Genomic DNA, 17685 nt, shown 5'->3' with positions numbered 1-17685 from the left:
GGACTATAAAATTGAGGATTCTTTCTAGTCTTGGGGATTTCTTATACCTTAAAACTCTTCAGCTCACTTTTCTTTTGCTCCTTTGAGCACCTCTCACTCATGATTTCTATTCTGTTAAGGCTAGCAACATTGTTTAGTGTATAGTAAAACTATAGTTACCTGAGAGCATTCAAATAATTTATGTGAATACATAAAATATATTTTCAAATTTTGTTTCTTTTAATCGAGCTGAAATATGTGAAGAGGACCAAAAACTCAAAGTACTGCATAAGCAACTAGATTTGCATTTGTTAGAAAGGTTTAATAGTTTTATTTTTCAGTGTTCATTTCCTGAATATGTATTTGATCTTTAGATTTAGTTAGTTCTAAAATTTAATTGGGACAAAATTAGTGTACATGCTATGTTACAGTTTTGTAAACAGGTAATTTTCATCTATTAAAGTCTAAGCCAATCTTGGGATGTACTGAGTCTATTTGCAAAATTTTACTTCTATCAGTAGTAGTGGAAAATAAACTATGTGAGAAAAGGTAATATTTATTAGACTAAAAGGTATCACTAGAAAAAGTATGAAAGCATTAGGGCATACACATCCTTTTCAGGGGTCTCCTGTATTTGTCAAGGGTCTGAAAACAATTGTACATACATGAAAATGTACAATGTTTCATTGTACATTAAAGACTGATTTTTATTTTGCTTTGTTTTCCAGCTGCACCTGTTGGTCTAGTAGAATATGCTAACTTTCCCTACAGACATTGCTAATAGCCTTAAACGTCCATGGATCATCAGCTGTAACAGCATTATCGCAGTGTAGCTGGAATGGGGATAGAAATATATCCTGAGTGTTGGCTGATTAGCCAGGTTGTAAAGTAATTTAATGTGAGGTGCCTAATGAAGTTGTGTGGATTAGGAGAGGAGCTGCCATAGACTCCCTTCATAGTCAGCAGAGAGAGAGTCACCTACACACAGCACTGAAGATCACTTTGATCATATTGGGAGACTGGTACCTGCATTGCTAGCTCAGGTTGTCGATCGCTACATGAGCTGATGCTGAGCCAGAGCACTCAAACAACAGTAAATATATCTTCAGAAGATATTAAATTATTATTCTTTAATATTAATTAATATTGAATAATAAATACAATACTAATAATAGTAATAGTTTAGTAGATCATAAACATCCTTAGAACAAAATAGGTCATCTATGCAACTGGTACAAACACAGCAGTCTTTTCTGCTTATGAGAGTATATCTTGTTTATGACTTTTTGCAAAACCCAAACAAACTGCATGATGATATCAAAAATCTTTAGTATGTGTGCCTGAAGGCAATGCTGCAAGTCATTTTTTCAATGAATTTGTTGCATTCAATTAATATGAACAGATTAGTTATCTTCCATGGAGTGGACTTAAAACATTTGCAGATGTTTTTTTCCTTACCCTTTGTAAAAGATGCTTGTGAAAAACGTTTTCTTTTTATGCCTAAATGTGGTTTTAGAATATTTGCATTTTCTGTGTATTCCATAAAATTACAGGCAAACTGTGGAAAAGCAGTATGGCCTTTGAAGTTTGACACGTATTTTCATGGGTTAAGTCTTCCTATAGTTAGGTTTAAATGTTTACTGCACAGTGTGTCTCAAGAAAAGATGCAACACACATGCCTGCAAACAGACTGGCATGGCATACAGTAGTGCATATGGCAGATTATATAATCTTTAAAGACTGACAGAAATTACGTTACTGCACATATTTTGATTTTTCTTCTAGGTAAGGGAACGACTGAGGGTTTCTTTAGAAAGAGTCTCTGCACTGGAAGAAGAACTAGCTGCTGCTAACCAGGAGGTAAAATAAAACACTTTCTCCCCTTTTGAGGTTCAATTTCTTTAATACTCTATCCCATGTGTTCCCTGTCACTTTTCTTAAAACTGCCAGAAAAAAAAAAAAAGATAAATTACATTCGAGTAAGCTGCTCAGTGAGACTTGTTTAAGGTGGTTGTAAGATTAATACAACCTTCTGTTTACTGATTTATTCACTTCTTCTATTCCCTTGTGAGCAAACCAAAATCCAAGAGCTAGTGACAGATTCCCAAATTTCTTGTTGGACATGAAAAAGGACTGAACCAAAGAATATGTCAAATACTATAAAAAATGTAATAACCTGAATTTCCATTTTACTATAAAATTAAGTAAAACACGCACAGATATATATACACATTATATAAATGTTAACACTGATGGAGAAAGGATTATGGACGACCTTGAAATTTAGGTTTAACTCTTCCCTTTTAATTGCAGTGTATCATGGTGAACTGTGGTGCCATATAACTATTTGAACTTGGATAAGAGCTTTTTTCCCTGTATGGTAGTTTGCAGACTGATCTCTTTTGTTTGAAAGGGTGATCAGAAACACATAATTGTATTGCACACACAACTGTACACACGTACAGAAAGGAATTTTGCACCCCAGAGAGATGATTCTGAGGCCAGAAAATATGAATAATGGAGTCTGCTGGTGCCTTTACCATGCCCATGCCCATGCCCATCCCCATCTCAATCTCCACCAGACATGTGTTTCTCACACTGTTAAAAATAAGTCAGACAAGCAATAGAATTGTATTAAAGCTAGTTTGGTTTATGTCCATTTACTGGTGTCATTTTACTCAGTCTTAAGGCAGAAACTGAAAACAGCCACATACAAACTTAAAGTACTACCAAATAATTCTGGAAAAATGGAATACCTGTAATTCAGAATAATGTGTGATAATGTAAAATAGAGACTCCTAAAGTATTTTTTTCCAATATTAAGCTAGAAAAAGTTACTTTCTTAAAGTAACTTCTTAAAAATAGGATCTGCAATTAAGTTATTAGTACTTCCTTTGTATAAACTATGAACTAGATATTTTGAATCATCCCTTTCTTCTCTGAAGTAACTGCACTTTATCTGTGCAAAAGTAAAATCTCTCTTTTATTCTTCCATTTCATAATGTCAAGAATATTTGTGTTCAAATGATTCAGTTGCACTATGTTGCATAATCTGTTATTTGCATTAGTGTTTATTAAACAGAAAGCAGTCCTTTTGGTCACTCAAGATGAGATGCATCCCACTCCTCTAATTCCTCCCAGTCATGATCCAATTATATCCAAGTTCACTTCACTGGGCGTGGGACCAGGTCTTTAGAGCATCACCTTGTTATTTGGAGTTTTAAAAAAAAAATAGTGAAACTTGTATTGACAGTAAGGAGTAAAAACATACACAATGAAATTAAATTGAAATAGCCTTTCATAGCCTTTCTTGCCCCAAATCCGTAGAAATTTGTACAAACTTTGTGTCTATGTGATACTAAAAACATTTAGAAGGACATTTAATCAACCAAGCATAACATGACCATTAACACAATCTGAATACTGTTAATCCAATTTCTTATGAGGAACTGTGAAAGCTGAAAAATGGAAATTCAATTAAATAATAATGAAAAAAAGAGCTAGATGGGAAGAGATTTGGAAGCGGATGAGTGGATTATTTTCAAACAGTTAATGCATTTGAACAAGAGTTCAGATAATATTCACACAATTAGTTATTTAAATGAGACAAAATTAATTAGACAATGGCAATATATAAGCCTGTTTTTATACTAGGTTCCACAGTGAATGCACAGGCAATAAAGAGCTTTAAAAATTTATTGTACTATATATGAAAATAAATGGACCAAGTTTCCAAGGGAATTGAATATATGTTTTTCAGTAATTTCTGTATTCTTGTCACTCAGTGTCTGTTCTCCCAAGAGAATTCATATTTTCTTTCATATCCATTTTCTCATACTGATCGTAAGAGTGTACTACATATTTAGGACTATATCTAGACCTAACATGATGACAGTAAATTGGTCCCCTGATTAAACGAGTATATGATTAGGTATATAACAAGTATCAGATTCAGGGATAAAAAATAGTAGAAATGTGTATTTTAAGGTAGCACCTTTCTCTGAAAGCTTATGGCTGTGGCTCTGACACAGAGCAACAATGAGAAACTGCAGACACTCATGAGTACTTACTGGAAATATCCTTATATAAAAGAGAAAAAATATTAAGAGAGAGACTATAGCTTTTCATCATTAGATGGTAAATAAACTCTCATTTAACAGTCTTTGTAGCATATTACATACATACCAAAGGGAGTGAAAACATCTGGAACTCTGGAAAAGCTGATTTCAGCTCTAGTTGCCAACACCATCTCACAAAACACTTCGTATTTGATAGGGAATAGTAACACACATTGACTTGAAACTGCAAAGGCAATTGAGATGGACAGTTGGACCCGCTGGGGAAACTTAGCTTGTGTAGTTAATATTTATATGTAATCTCATACCAGGGTAATAAAGAAGGGCTTTTGTCTGTAGTTCCAATAGTGACTAGTGATATGGCATAAGTCACTGTTGTTGGTTCAGTTGAACTTTTCAGAAACAAGAATGTCCGCCAAATGGTTCATTGCTGTTTTGATTCTGTGAAGGCAATAGTTTCTATTAAAAAGTGAATATGTGGCTTGTCTCCTTTTCACATAAATGCTGCACAGAAATTATTTTGATTTTATGTAATATTTTGAAATATGCTAGCAATTTGTAATATTTTTAAAAAGTCAATTCTCTCTATAAATTACAATATAAAATATACATCAAATTATCAAGGGAATTCTTATGTTTACTACAGGTTTAACAACAATGTTATAGGAGTAGAATTAACCAAATCAGTTACATTAACTATTCTTCTGAATATGAAGTCTTGGTTTTAAATTGTGTCAAGCTGGAGGATACTTACAGGGTACATCAGCTCCTTATTAAAACATGTTTACAAACAATAAACATTACACTGTATCTTACAGAGCACGGGATTCAGCTCAAAATTAGGACTCTTGAATTTGGGTGTCTACATGTGAGCCAGATGTCTGAAATTCAGCTGTAGTCTGTGGAGCTCTAGTAAATCCAGTCTGCCAGCTAACCTGGCAGTTAATCTGCAAGGGCTGCCAAATACAGCACAAAATTGACAGGAGAGCCGTGTCTGTCTGGAGCTAGAGGTGGGAAAGGAATACCCCTTGTCACTACAATGACACCAAATGCCTATGTTAGGCAACTGACTCTCACAAGCAGCTCATAGGTAGACACCTAATGCATAGACAGCTAAATTTAGGTGTCGTACTCCTGACAAACAGCGGAAGCTCTCTGAATCAAGCAGTGGGCTTCTAGATATGGCAGAGATACAAAATAGGCATATATTATACTTAAAGAGTAGATTGAAAATTCTTTAAATACGTTTTATATATTTTTATGTATTTTATCAAAAAGTTATTTGACTATATATTTTATTTTGCTGCAATGGATTAGGGGCACTAAAAGGGACCTTTAAACATAGCAGCAATCTGTATTCCTGTTAGAGACTTTTCGTGCAGACTGCGGCAAGATAACTGTCTACAGTAATTAAATTCCATAATCATCCTTATAGTATTTGCTTTATATCACCAGTTATCACACGATGTACCCAAAATTATCACGCTTTTTTCTTTTATGCTTACTCTGGAAGCCATTATTTGTTCACAACTGGAAGATGTTGTTCTATTCATTGTGTCTGTTGTAGCTAAGATGAATAGTAGATATTGTTAACAATGTTCTGAAAAATTTACCTCCCATTTTTAGTTAAAATTACTGTAAAACATAGCTACATTTGCTTACTCCTCAGGTGCTTTTAAAATGATGCTGGTTTTCATCTGGTTCCACATAATCCATGGTCTCTCCAAACAGTTTTGTCGCTGAAGGTTATAATTTGCAGCCAGCAATTAGATGAGCTGCAAGTGGTACATCCAATACCAAAGCTCAGTGGTACAATAGTGTCTGTCTATGAACATTTTGAAGGCAAATGTGATGTTTTTCAGTGAGTATATGAACATTTTCAAATTACAACAAGGTTCTGCTAACCAGCTTCCTTTTTACACACTAATTGGAGAAGATTGAGTCTCATTTGCAAGGGAAGTGGGATGCGAATTTTCCTTCCTGGTTTTGTCATTTATGATCTTCATGGAAATGAACTTTAATATTGAAATTACTAACAAGATAACCGCTTTTGTTCCACAGCTTTTGAGATCCTCTTACTAGCGTTATGAGTGTGAGTCTTTGTTAAAAGTATGCTAAACTACAGCATGTGCGAACAACACACTAAGATGTTTCATTAGCGCCATATATCACCAGGAACTTAAGCTCTAGTGGCTTCCACAAGGCAGGGACACATAGATGATAGACAGGTGGTACCATGTCCCGTAGTGATGCTTTTAAATCCATTTCTGCGGCAGTGTGCAGTGTTAAATGACAGCTGTTGTGATCTCCATTTACAGATTTCACTGTTTGCCTTAACTCTTAACAAATAGTTTCCCAAAAAATGACCTTTAGAGCTTTTTCCCAAGGCTTGTATGTAAACCTAAGCTTTATACATAGTTAATACTATACTGTGAAACAGTAATTCTTTAAATAGCTGCGCTTACTTTGCACATGAATTTTCTCCTGCCCTTCTTAAACATTTATCCAGCCCTTGTAAAATCTTCCTGTGTTAATAAGAATCGTATGATAAGTGGCTTTCCAAAACCTTTTTATGTTTCTGGTTAATATGTTGGCTTCTGGTTAATATGTTGGCTTTTCCATCTTTCCTCATTAGTAGAAAATGTGGCATGAAAAATACAGCTTTAATTACATTTATTATCTCAAAGATATACTTTAGGAACCCAGAAAACACTGGGACTGTGTAGAATATGAAATTAGAGAAATGACTGGTTTGAGTTTATATATCACTGTGCTACCATACGCTTTTCTTCAGCATTTGTTGAAAATGCGAATGCTGTTTGCAAATGCCAAACATGATATTGCTTCTGTCAATTGACACATACATTATATTTAAAACACTCAGGCTTCCTTTTAAAACCTCATTGTTACAATTTCTACTTACTTCTACAGAATTTTACTCAACCTTTGAGGATAAATTTAACTCCTAAAGCTATCAGAGAGATTGCAGGTGATTTGGGCCATAGATCTCTGCTTCATACAACTGCATGCATTCTCCTATTTGGGCAATGGGTTTCTTCCTGACAGTGGGTTTCTTTATTCATTAGAGTGCCCTAATGCTATTTTTTATAGCATTCATGAAAGCATTCATAAATTATTTACATCACTGAAGAGAAAGGATGATTTATGATTTATGAAAACTTGTGGATTTGGTGCTTAGGGACATGGTTTAGAGGTAGACCAGGCAGTTAGATTAACAGGTTGGACTCGATGATCTCAGAAGTCCTTTCCAACCTTACCCATCTATGATTCTGTGATTCTTTATATTCCATACCAGAAACATCAGAAAAACGTAGCCACTTATTCACCAAAGAACTTTCAAATACCATGTTAATTGCCTAACTTTTGCTATGCAATGCAAGTCAAGAAACTAGTAAAAAATGCAAATACTTTTAACAGTGGAGAACAGTTTTGACTCTGACCATGAGGGATGCTGCAGACATGATTGTAGTACCATTACTGCTAATGAAATATTCTGTAATATTTAATATATGCATATTTTAAAGTGAAACATCAACTAACTATGGTGTGTTCTTTTTACCCATGGTTGCATGTGAAAACATATTTTTATCCCCAGCTGTTTCAGGTCATATTAGTGTAAGGCACTTTTGTTATAGGATTTCCTTGGTGGCCTTAGCCTTTGTATGTAATACAATGCAAAGTGATTTTTGGAGTAGAAATGTTGTTAAAGGAATAGTTTTCTGAGAAAAATAGCACATTCATTTCTTGAATGTATAATACACACAGAATTTCATCAATCCGAAATTCAGAAATGATGGATATCAAATCTCTGGATGAAACTGGGTGAAATTCAGTGACTTTTTTTCTGAAGAGGGCCAGGCTAGATGGCTTACACCTATAAGCCCTAGCAACTGGGGCCCGCAGTTGTGTTCCTCACTGACTTCAGGTAACAAGACACCATCTTCATTAGGGAGCACATAAGAAAAATCTAAAACTTTTGGCTGAAAGACACCGCATAACTTTCTTTTTTTTTTTCCCAGCATATAAAATGCTGCACACAATTCATAAGGACAGAAAATCACGTGCATGTGTTTTATTTGAGAATTAGGTAATCACACAACTAAAAACTATATGCACTGTATGCATAAGTGACTTTAAGTATAATTTTTTGCAAAAAATCTGAAACAGCCTTCATCTATAGTACCTCATTTTACCATACTTTCTCAGAATGGTTTAACTGAAAGTTATTGCTTTGTAAACTCTCACCTACTTTTTTTTTTTTTTTTTTTTTAAGCTATAAATTTACACAGGTCTAACTTTGGAGAGACCTCCTTTGTGGTCTGAACTTTAGTTTTAAATGTCTATGTAATTGTGCCAAATTATATCTTTTCTGCAAAGATGCACGTAATTAAAAATATCTTGGTTTGAAATGTAACCTGTATGTGCTATATGTAATTGCTTTTCATTCTGCCTTTAACCTTAGCCATCCAGTTTAAATGTTAACTCTGCAGAAAGTTATTGTTGCCCTTAAGTTTTAAATGCAGTAATGAAGCAAAACGATGATTATTTTTGTAGATGTTTCTCATACTCTGTGTTCCACAGCATTAATTTCTGTCTCTACACATTTGAATTAGGATATGTGGCATGGCAGCTGAAGAGGTTGAAAATTACTACAGCAACACTACATCCTTCATTGTCTTATTTTTTTACAAAGTCAACAAGAAATAAGCACAAGAAATAATCAGTTAAGTTGCTATAGCTATTTCATTTTATGTCCTTAACTAATTCTGATCTAAGTTCTGAGGGAAAAAAGCACTAAAATTCTTTGTGGATATTAAGGGCAGCAGAGCTTATCTTTGCATTGCCATCAAAAGCATTTTTCAGTAAATTCAGGGCAGAATAGGTCTAAAATTCAATGTGTTTTTCAGATAGTCAGTTAAGAACTTTAATATCTATTGACATATTTGAGACAACATCACTGTTCCACTTGCAAAAGTGGTTTCTCAGTATAATTTCCATAAATATCTATTACAGCGAAAAATTTTCCAAACAATTTTGAGTACAGAAAAACCATATATTTTCTACAGTGACAGCAGATGATGATTTTGCACATATTTTAGTATTGATACACAAAATTCTTGATAAAAAATGCTTGTAGATTTAATTTCTCCTTTTATAACTTCCCTTAGTCACTTAGGCCTATTTATGTGTTGGCCACAGTGCACTGTTGGCAACCCAGTAATATATGCTAAATAGGCTCAGCAACTTTGGTCTTCACTGAAATGATTTTGCAGAGCAGAATTGTGTAGCTGCCCAAATGTCTTAGGGTATTTTCAAGAGAAATCTTGAAATGCTGTGTTCTCTTACCCCTCCATTTAGCATGTAGCCACCTGTAACAGATCCTAAAATATTGATGGTGTGTTCAAATTTTGCGTTAACTTTTCATCTAGTTTTAATGTCTCCTATGTATTCTTGAGAAGAAACTGATTTGTAAGAAAGACTGTGATTAACAGAAAGGATGCGTAGTCTGTGCTCATGTGTTCATGGAGAGTTTCTTGAGGAAAAATGTAGCTGAAGGGAGAGGCTTTTTATTCCTTCACTTATCCAGTGTGTTTAATAGCTCTTCTAATAAAATCTTTGATATCAAGTGCTTGGTAACTTGTATATATTACTGTTTTCAATATCATGTCACAAAGACAATTTTTACTTTCTATTTTTATTCTCCAAATATTCTAAAATCCTAAATATGGAGGATTAGGGTGCTTCAGGATGTTACTGCTGTTAAGAAAGGAGTCATATTCTTCCACTGAAATGATAGATTCAGCTTACCAAGGATCTCCATTGCAATTCTGATGTTTTTCTTAGAACCTTGTGTTGTGGCTAATACTTCTCCTTCATTTTACTTACTTGTGAAATTTGTAATGGGATTTGTTATGTAAAGATTTGTGACTAGAGCGAATCCCAGTGTTACAGATTTATCATTGAAGAGTAGAGTTTAGTTTTACTCATATTATTCACAAAACAGCCTGAGATCTATTGCACCTCTCAATTTTCTGCTATGGCACATCCCTATGTATCAATAAGCATACATACATTACTCTTAAACTGCTATAAGCTGTTAATTGCACTTTCTGAAGAAAAGTCTAAGTTTTGTAAGATAATGCTTAAAGGAGCAATGCCTCTAGGCCCTCTAGGCCTTGCAGTGTTCTCTTACCCATTGCTTCATATTAGAAAAGTTTTGAATAATGCTTCTTTATATCACTCCTTGAACATCATTCCTGTCACCTTCATTACTGATTATTGTTAAGCAAGTGATGACAAATTTTTAGTCCTTCACATTTTTTCTTTTTTCCAACTCTTTGGTCCAAATAATTAAAGAAAAGTATCTAGGAAATCTGTGACATATTCATTCCATTCTTTGGTTTAAATGTTATATTCTCATTTTTATAATACCTGTGGCCTAAGTTTTCAGACTTTTGCCTTTGGGGTGAAACTGTAATTCTATTTGCATAAAAAAATGTGGCCTAATCTTAATTACAACTTAGAGTGCTGCAGAAATACAAGTATTTACTGGTACATTTAGTAGTAATATATTCCATCTTCACATTTATATTGCAGAGCTTTTATTACACATTTTTACTATGATTATTATTGCATTACTACACTCCCAACAGAGCTCCAGTAAAGGACCAGGACACCATTTTGTTGTAAAAAAAATACTAAAACCCGGTTGTTGCTCCAGAGCATTTATAGTATAAATTTGCCTTGTAGTGTCCGTTGCTCATACAGCTGTGGAACAGAAGGCATTACTGTAAAGCCAAGGTAGCGCAGTGACCTGTGCAGTACATGTGGCGGACATCACCGTTTTTAGTATCATAAGCACTCTGCGAACATCACTCACAAGGCTCAGGCTAATATGGTCCTTTTTGAATATTCTTGCTCCTAAAGCATCAAGGTTAGTTTAACTGGGGTGACGGGTTTACTGTTCCTACAGCAGAAAAAGTAGGATGCAATCTGATAGAATTCATGGGTGTGATGATCGACTTTGTAAGTATTGATAGATGAACTTGGCTAAATTGTGTAACTTGATTTTTGACAGCTGGTGGCTGTAATAGCATCTGCTCAGGTGCACAGTCTGCCAGACAATTGTTGTCCTGGTACACCGCATAAATCCTGGTATGCTGCATGAATCCTAGCGTGCTCACCTTATCGTAACTCCATGCTTGGGAGTTAAATACTGAGTACATGCCCTCACTCCAGCTCCATGCCTGTTTTTTTAATGGAAGAGAGGCTGGGGCTGCAGGCATGCAGCCTCTGTGAGGTCCTGAGTCTAAATAACTGTAGGACATAGTATTCAGGGCTCACTACATAACACAACTATTCTGCAATTAAGCAGCGTGTATGGAAAGTTTCTGTTTTCTGGATCTTTTGAGGTTGAGTTACTGGAGTAATTTTGGGGGTCTGTACAATGTTTTATATGCATCAGTAAATAGGGATCGTGGAGCATGCCTGACATTTCTGCACAACAACAAAGAAGTATATCAATACATGACACAGAGCCGTGAAGCTGAAGAACATGTCTCAGAAACTGATAAATGGATTTTTTAATATCTTCTCTATTCCAGAGAATTACAGAAGAGCAAAGCTCTAAGTTTCTAGCACAGGTTTTGTGGATTTCTTATTTACCACGTATTCCTCACCCAAAGTAGAAAAAAGGGAGAAAGAGGAGATGGGATGACAGCCAAAGAAATATAAGCTAAGAGAACACAGGGGTGGCAGGAGCCAGAGGTGTGGCTGAGCATATTTCACAATAGTTTGCCTACACACCTGAAAATTCCAGGAGATTAATGAAACTGGAATGTTATTTGTATATGGTTAGCTTAGGGATTGTTCATAGTCTGCATGAGATTAGACACTGGGATAATTTCAGATTGGATTTAACGTCATGTATTTGGCAGAGTTTACAAATCAATGGAATACAACTCTCACTGGCCCTGGTTTCATAAGGTTATGTCAGCAAATGCCTTACTTTAAACATACCAACTTGCTAAAGTAAAGAACATAGCATATATTTAAAGTCATGCTTAGCTGATTTGCATTGTAGACCGCACTATTACTTGTACAAAGGATATCAGTGGAAATTTTAATGTCTAATGTTTAATTTGTTCACAGTATGCACACAGTGCCTTTCATGACACTTCAGAAAGAATACATCCCTTCTCTTTGATCTGTTATTTTGGGATTCATAAACTTTGAAATGTATGTCATTTTATCCTGCATTGGAGGTCTGAATTCAGGTTTAAGAACGTAGTTGATTATCTTTCTGTCTGGTTCGGCTTCAGGGTCATTTGACATTTGTAAAATGAGTTTTCATGTGGATCAAGATAATTTCACTGCAAGAATCAGTCTTGTTGATTCTTTATCATTAACAATCTTGTGCATCCATCTTGATGAAAATGCAAAACGTATCCATTATCCTTTGTCTTTAATCTGCTGGAATATATAATTTTGTCATTTGTTTAATGTGCTTATTTGAAATTATTATGCAATTTTGTGTATATATTTGTTAAATATTACATGATTTGTTAGGAACATCTACATCCACTAACTCTCAAACCAGATTTTAAGTAGTTTAACAAGATCACAGTATTATGTTTTATGCCTATTACTCTCCATAATCGATTTTTTAATGTATGAATAGGCCTTACATGCTGCATTTGAATAAAAGATTTAAATTAATGACATGAGCCAATAAATAAAATCAACTTTAAGCTTCAGTAAGTTCATATTTACTAACCAATATTCCATTAACATACGAACCAAAAAATTTATCATTTGTATTGTCATATTAGATCACCTCAACCCAACAGTGCATGTGCAGCTCTAAGAGTATTCTGCAAATTCATAAGGCAGTTAACTAGCAAGACAGTAAAAACTAATGTCTATGAGCAGTGTCAGCAATAACGTGAATCAAGAGTAATTTGCCACTCAAAGGTCTGTATTGGCCCTTCATTGTCAAGAGGCAAAGCAAGGTCTACAAGTGTGACAAATTGATTCCACATTTGTTACTGACAGACTACGAAGAAAATTATTGCCATTTTGCTACTGCTCTGCTAACGCTGATAAAACAGTTTAGTGATAAAATACTTGTGAGAAAAATAGGAGCAGAGTCTGTGCTGGGGATATACAAAGGATAGATGTATCTTGGTAAATGCTTACCTAAGTAGTCATATCAGATTTTTAAAATCAGGGATTTTTTATTTTAGTGCAAACATGTTTCCATCATATGTCTGTAATAGAAATATGGAAATAATTTTACTTAGGATCCAAAAATGTAAAAAGTATTTTGGGTTTGATGGGGCAAAATTAGATACTCATACTTCTTTGGGGTCTTGATTCGAAAATATCAGCACTAGGAAATATTAAATAACCTTCATTAATATTAATAAGGACTATCAATGTATAGGTGGAATTATTCCAAGAGGAGTTGTAGAGGGCTTGTTTTACTTGGTTCAGTCCATAAGAAATGATCCAGCTTCCTTGACATTTCACCTAGAGAGTGTAGTTTGGACACCTTTAATCGTGTAGAATCCATGCTTACAAAAAAGAAGAAAAAAAGAAACCATATGTATAATTCTTTTGCATTAGAAAATGACTATAATGTTAGATTCTTTTCTGCAGTAATCCTAGAATAAAAACATTATTATAGAATTTCCACTTATAAAGAATGTTCTTTATCATTAAAAAATATATAAAAATTGCATCAGTGAGAGCCATATCCTTGATTTTTACTGGAGAAATCTGTGGGAAAAAATTATTCCCAGTAAGAATGTCATTGAAAAGTATTAAAATGTTGACTAAAATTAAATGGGTACATTTGGTTTAATAGTTGAAATATAGACTTTAATTCACTCTACTGTGCTTTGATTTCAACAGACTGGGAGTTAGATTTAACTTGGGATTTCTTCAGTCTGTGCATGCAGATCAGGGCTTTGATATTCTTTAATTGTAGTTCTAGGGTAAGGTTCATTTCCTTTCTGGATTTTTACTCATCTCCTATCTATCGTCTGTTGTATTTTCATGTTTTGTACAATCAGTAGCACAGGTGGTGATTTTAATACAGATACACTATATAGGAAAGTCTAATAAAACTACACATGCAGAATAGTGGCGGTTTCATAACAGATGTGTCCAGTCAAAATAAATCTAAACAATCTCAAAGTCTCTAGGTGACAATATGCAGACAAAGAATAGAAAATTTTGTTTGAGGAAGACTGGTTTTACTCAGAGGAAAATATATTAATGTAATCAGAATGTATTTTCATATAGATTTGCAGTGCAAATACCTAAATACTTCATTTTAACCTGAGTAGGGTATTTCAAACCAAATTGTTTACCTTAAGCATGGGTAGTTATCAATTAAGTGCTTATGTACTAAGAGCAACAACATAAAGCCCTAGAGGCACATTATTTTATTTATATTCAATGTCCTGGACACTAAAAATATGTTTGTATGTCTAAATGTATGTATCCACATATATATATATACATACACAGGGTATATATATGTGTGTGTATATATACACACAGAGGGTGTGTGTATGTATATACACACATATATAAAATATTGGTGTCTATATTATCATATACATCTCATATATATATGTACACATATATTTCAATAACTCATATATTGTTGAAAACAATGAAGATCATAATATTTCTGCCAAATCCATCCTCAGCTCTGACCAACTAGAAATCAGTCCCTGTACTAACCAACGAACTCTAGGGCTTTTGTATCCTGGTTTGGGTACATTAGTAGTGTCTTTGTGAGAGTAATAATGACAGAATAATAATTTTGCTACTATTTTGTTGAGCTTGATTAGGAGAAAAAAAGCAAGAGAAATTAATCAGCAGGTGTCAAATACACAGTATAATCCAACCACGTAATTGATATTTGTTATTATTTTTCCATTGTGCTAGTCTCTGTAAAAGACAGTTCTTTCACTGTATCATATTTCATACAATTTTTGCAACAAATTAAAAGTAGCACATTTTTGTTTACTTAGATAAGAATTTCTGAAGAATATGTACTGAAATGTACCTGGTAATCTTCTGTGAAAAATCTTGACAGATATTCTTTTTCATAATAGCAACTGCACAATTGCTTTAAATGACTCCTATTCTGTTTACAAAGTGTTGCCAGTACACCATAGAAATAAATGGTGCATGCTCTAGACTACGTGCAATAGCACAAGACAGTTATTTACACAGTAACACTTAATTTGGTTCAGAATTCATAATGAAGCAAAGGAGACTAATAAACCCTATTGCCTTATTACCAGCCTAAAATGCTAGTGTATTATTACATTTAAAGTACAAAAATGACTGCTGATCCAGCCACTTAGTGTTCAGAAGGAGTCAGGGCTCAGTGATGGTGTAAACGGATGGCAGGAGGTCCTGCGAGCGGTCCCCTGCTGCAGCCAGCTGAGTGCCACGGCTGTGGGCTACCACTGGACCACAGTACCCTTGGCACGAACAGAGGTGACCTTCATAGGCATGTCAATAAAACACTGATAGCCAGGGCCTGTCAGTAGTTATCATGAGCACAAATCACCAACAGTAAAAGATCACACGTGTGGTTAGTATTTTCATGTTTTCCAGTTAAAATTATGAATCTGCCACAGATTCAGAGCATCTCATGTCATCTTTGCATGTTGTCATTCATTATTTGCACTTCAGTGACATGAAAGCAGAGCCTGAAAGTGCTAGCCACCATACAAGCAGGGTCGCAGAGAACAGTGCCTATATCAAGATTATAAGAATGAAATAATCAAGCTGCAGGAGCAAGATGTTTTAGCTTTCTTTGACAGAACCTGAAGATGGTAAAGACTTACTTAAACCATAAAAGAATTGTAACCAAGGACTGGAGCTCAGTGTACTACCTCCTCCTTTTGCCACAAGGTAAAGACCCCCTGACTTTTTAAGTCAACTGTCTTTCACAACGCTCCTCTGATCAGCTTAAAAAGTGTTACTATAAATCTGAATGTACATTATCTTGCAGAGCTCGCTAGCAAATGCTGGATTTCTAGTAATGACAAGGCAATGCTTCTTGGCCATTAGGAGTAAGACTGTAGAGATTCTATTTCAATTTCCACTTATTTAAGCTCCATATAGCACAAACGTACAAGATTTGCTTTCATTAGGCTTATACTGTCTAATCTCCAAGGGTTATAAAGGCTCCTTCACAAGGATGATTCCATCTTAATGACTATTTCTCCATAGCAATGAAAGCTAAACAGCAGTGTTAATAAAAGGTCAACAATCCCAAAAAGGAAGGAAGAGAAGAATTTATGACATAAAAATGTTGAAAATATGTATTACTTGTAACTCCTACAGGTTTTTTCTTTGAATAAAGCAGTATTTTTCCTGACACGTCAGAACACATTTTAAAGGGCTCAATTGTGCAAAGTTTCTGGAAAGCTCACCACTTAAATAGCAATAAAATACACTGAAATCCAGGCAAATATAAAATAAACCTAGCTGAGGTTGTCAGTCAGACACGAACACTTAGTTTACAAGTGAATTTTCAGAGTGCTACAAAAGCCCTACTTGCAAATTTGTCTGATTCTTTTTGTTTTAAGTAGTTGAATGGGAGAGAAGACAAAGTGCTAAGTTAAAAAAAACCCAAAACTTCTATGTTTTTTTCTTCCCCCACAGTGAGCCCAAAGTGCATTCTTAGTGCTGAAGGTTTCATTCCCCACCTTCCAAAGTTATTTTTGCAATTTGAAAAGGCTTGTTTTCTTTTCTTTTGTTCTCTCAAACTGTGGCTAATGTTGATTACAATGCTGTACAGTCCATAGTTATTTTAACTCCTACTGTTGTGAAAATAAAGCTCAAAGTCCATATTTGTGCTTTTAAATATAACTGGTTGCAAAGCTTAGAGCCTGCATTGCTGAATGGAAAAACTAAAGCATTTCAGCACTAAAGCCATCTTCAAGGAGATTAATTTTTATCTGTTATTTTAAAAGACTCTATGGATTTATGAGAAGTTTGATTTATGAAGTCAGAATGTGGATTTATGATAGCCTGAAGAGCATCTTGCATTCACTCTCTCAAATTCTATGTATATAGCCCGTCATCAGTCCTACACAGTTCATTTGGTCATTATACTGAAATGTACTGAGATTTTAGCTACAACTCTGGGAAGAAAGATCCCCCCCCACCACAAGCCAACACCTCACTTTTCCATGTGTTTTTATTAATTTCATTTTATACATGGATAGCTCCAAAATTCTCTACTTGCTTGTCTGTTGGAAAAAAAAAAAAAAAAAATCAGTTTCTTGCCTTAATCCCTTCTTTATCCCATCTACCAAAGTCAGACACTTCAGTAGATGAGAAGGAATTTCCATTATTAGACAGGCTTGTGAATTTTCGACTTTCATCTGCTGTTGTCTAGTAAAGAATGGTGAGAAGGTGGTTGAGCCACACACACCACCTCTCCCCCTGGCTTTTCAGTAACACTTTGGTGGTCTTATTACTGGACCGTCTCACTAGTACATGTTTCATCACTGTTATTCAAAGATGAGGTAAGCTCCCTACTTGGGCTCTTCCTTTGATCAATGTAGAA

The 17685-nt window shown here is 34.7% G+C and overlaps 1 protein-coding gene across 9 annotated transcripts in view; it reads left to right on the top strand.

Moving 5' to 3' along the window:
- The window catches only part of PPFIA2 (PPFI scaffold protein A2), a 352807-nt gene that overhangs the window by 237337 nt on the left and 97785 nt on the right, over window positions 1–17685 (top strand). For all 9 annotated transcript variants that reach the window (XM_087765246.1, XM_087765245.1, XM_087765241.1 and 6 more), the window contains one exon: window positions 1765–1839. In XM_087765246.1, the coding sequence (XP_087621372.1) occupies window positions 1765–1839 (75 nt within the window). The remainder of the gene's footprint in view (window positions 1–1764; window positions 1840–17685) is intronic.

The sequence above is a fragment of the Nipponia nippon genome, unplaced genomic scaffold, assembly GCF_047370975.1.
Source record: "Nipponia nippon isolate SJK-2023a ecotype South Korea unplaced genomic scaffold, ASM4737097v1 scaffold_3, whole genome shotgun sequence".
NCBI lineage: Eukaryota > Metazoa > Chordata > Aves > Pelecaniformes > Threskiornithidae > Nipponia > Nipponia nippon.
The sequence above is the reverse complement of the archived record's forward strand: the minus strand, read 5'-3'. Positions and strand labels throughout refer to the sequence as shown.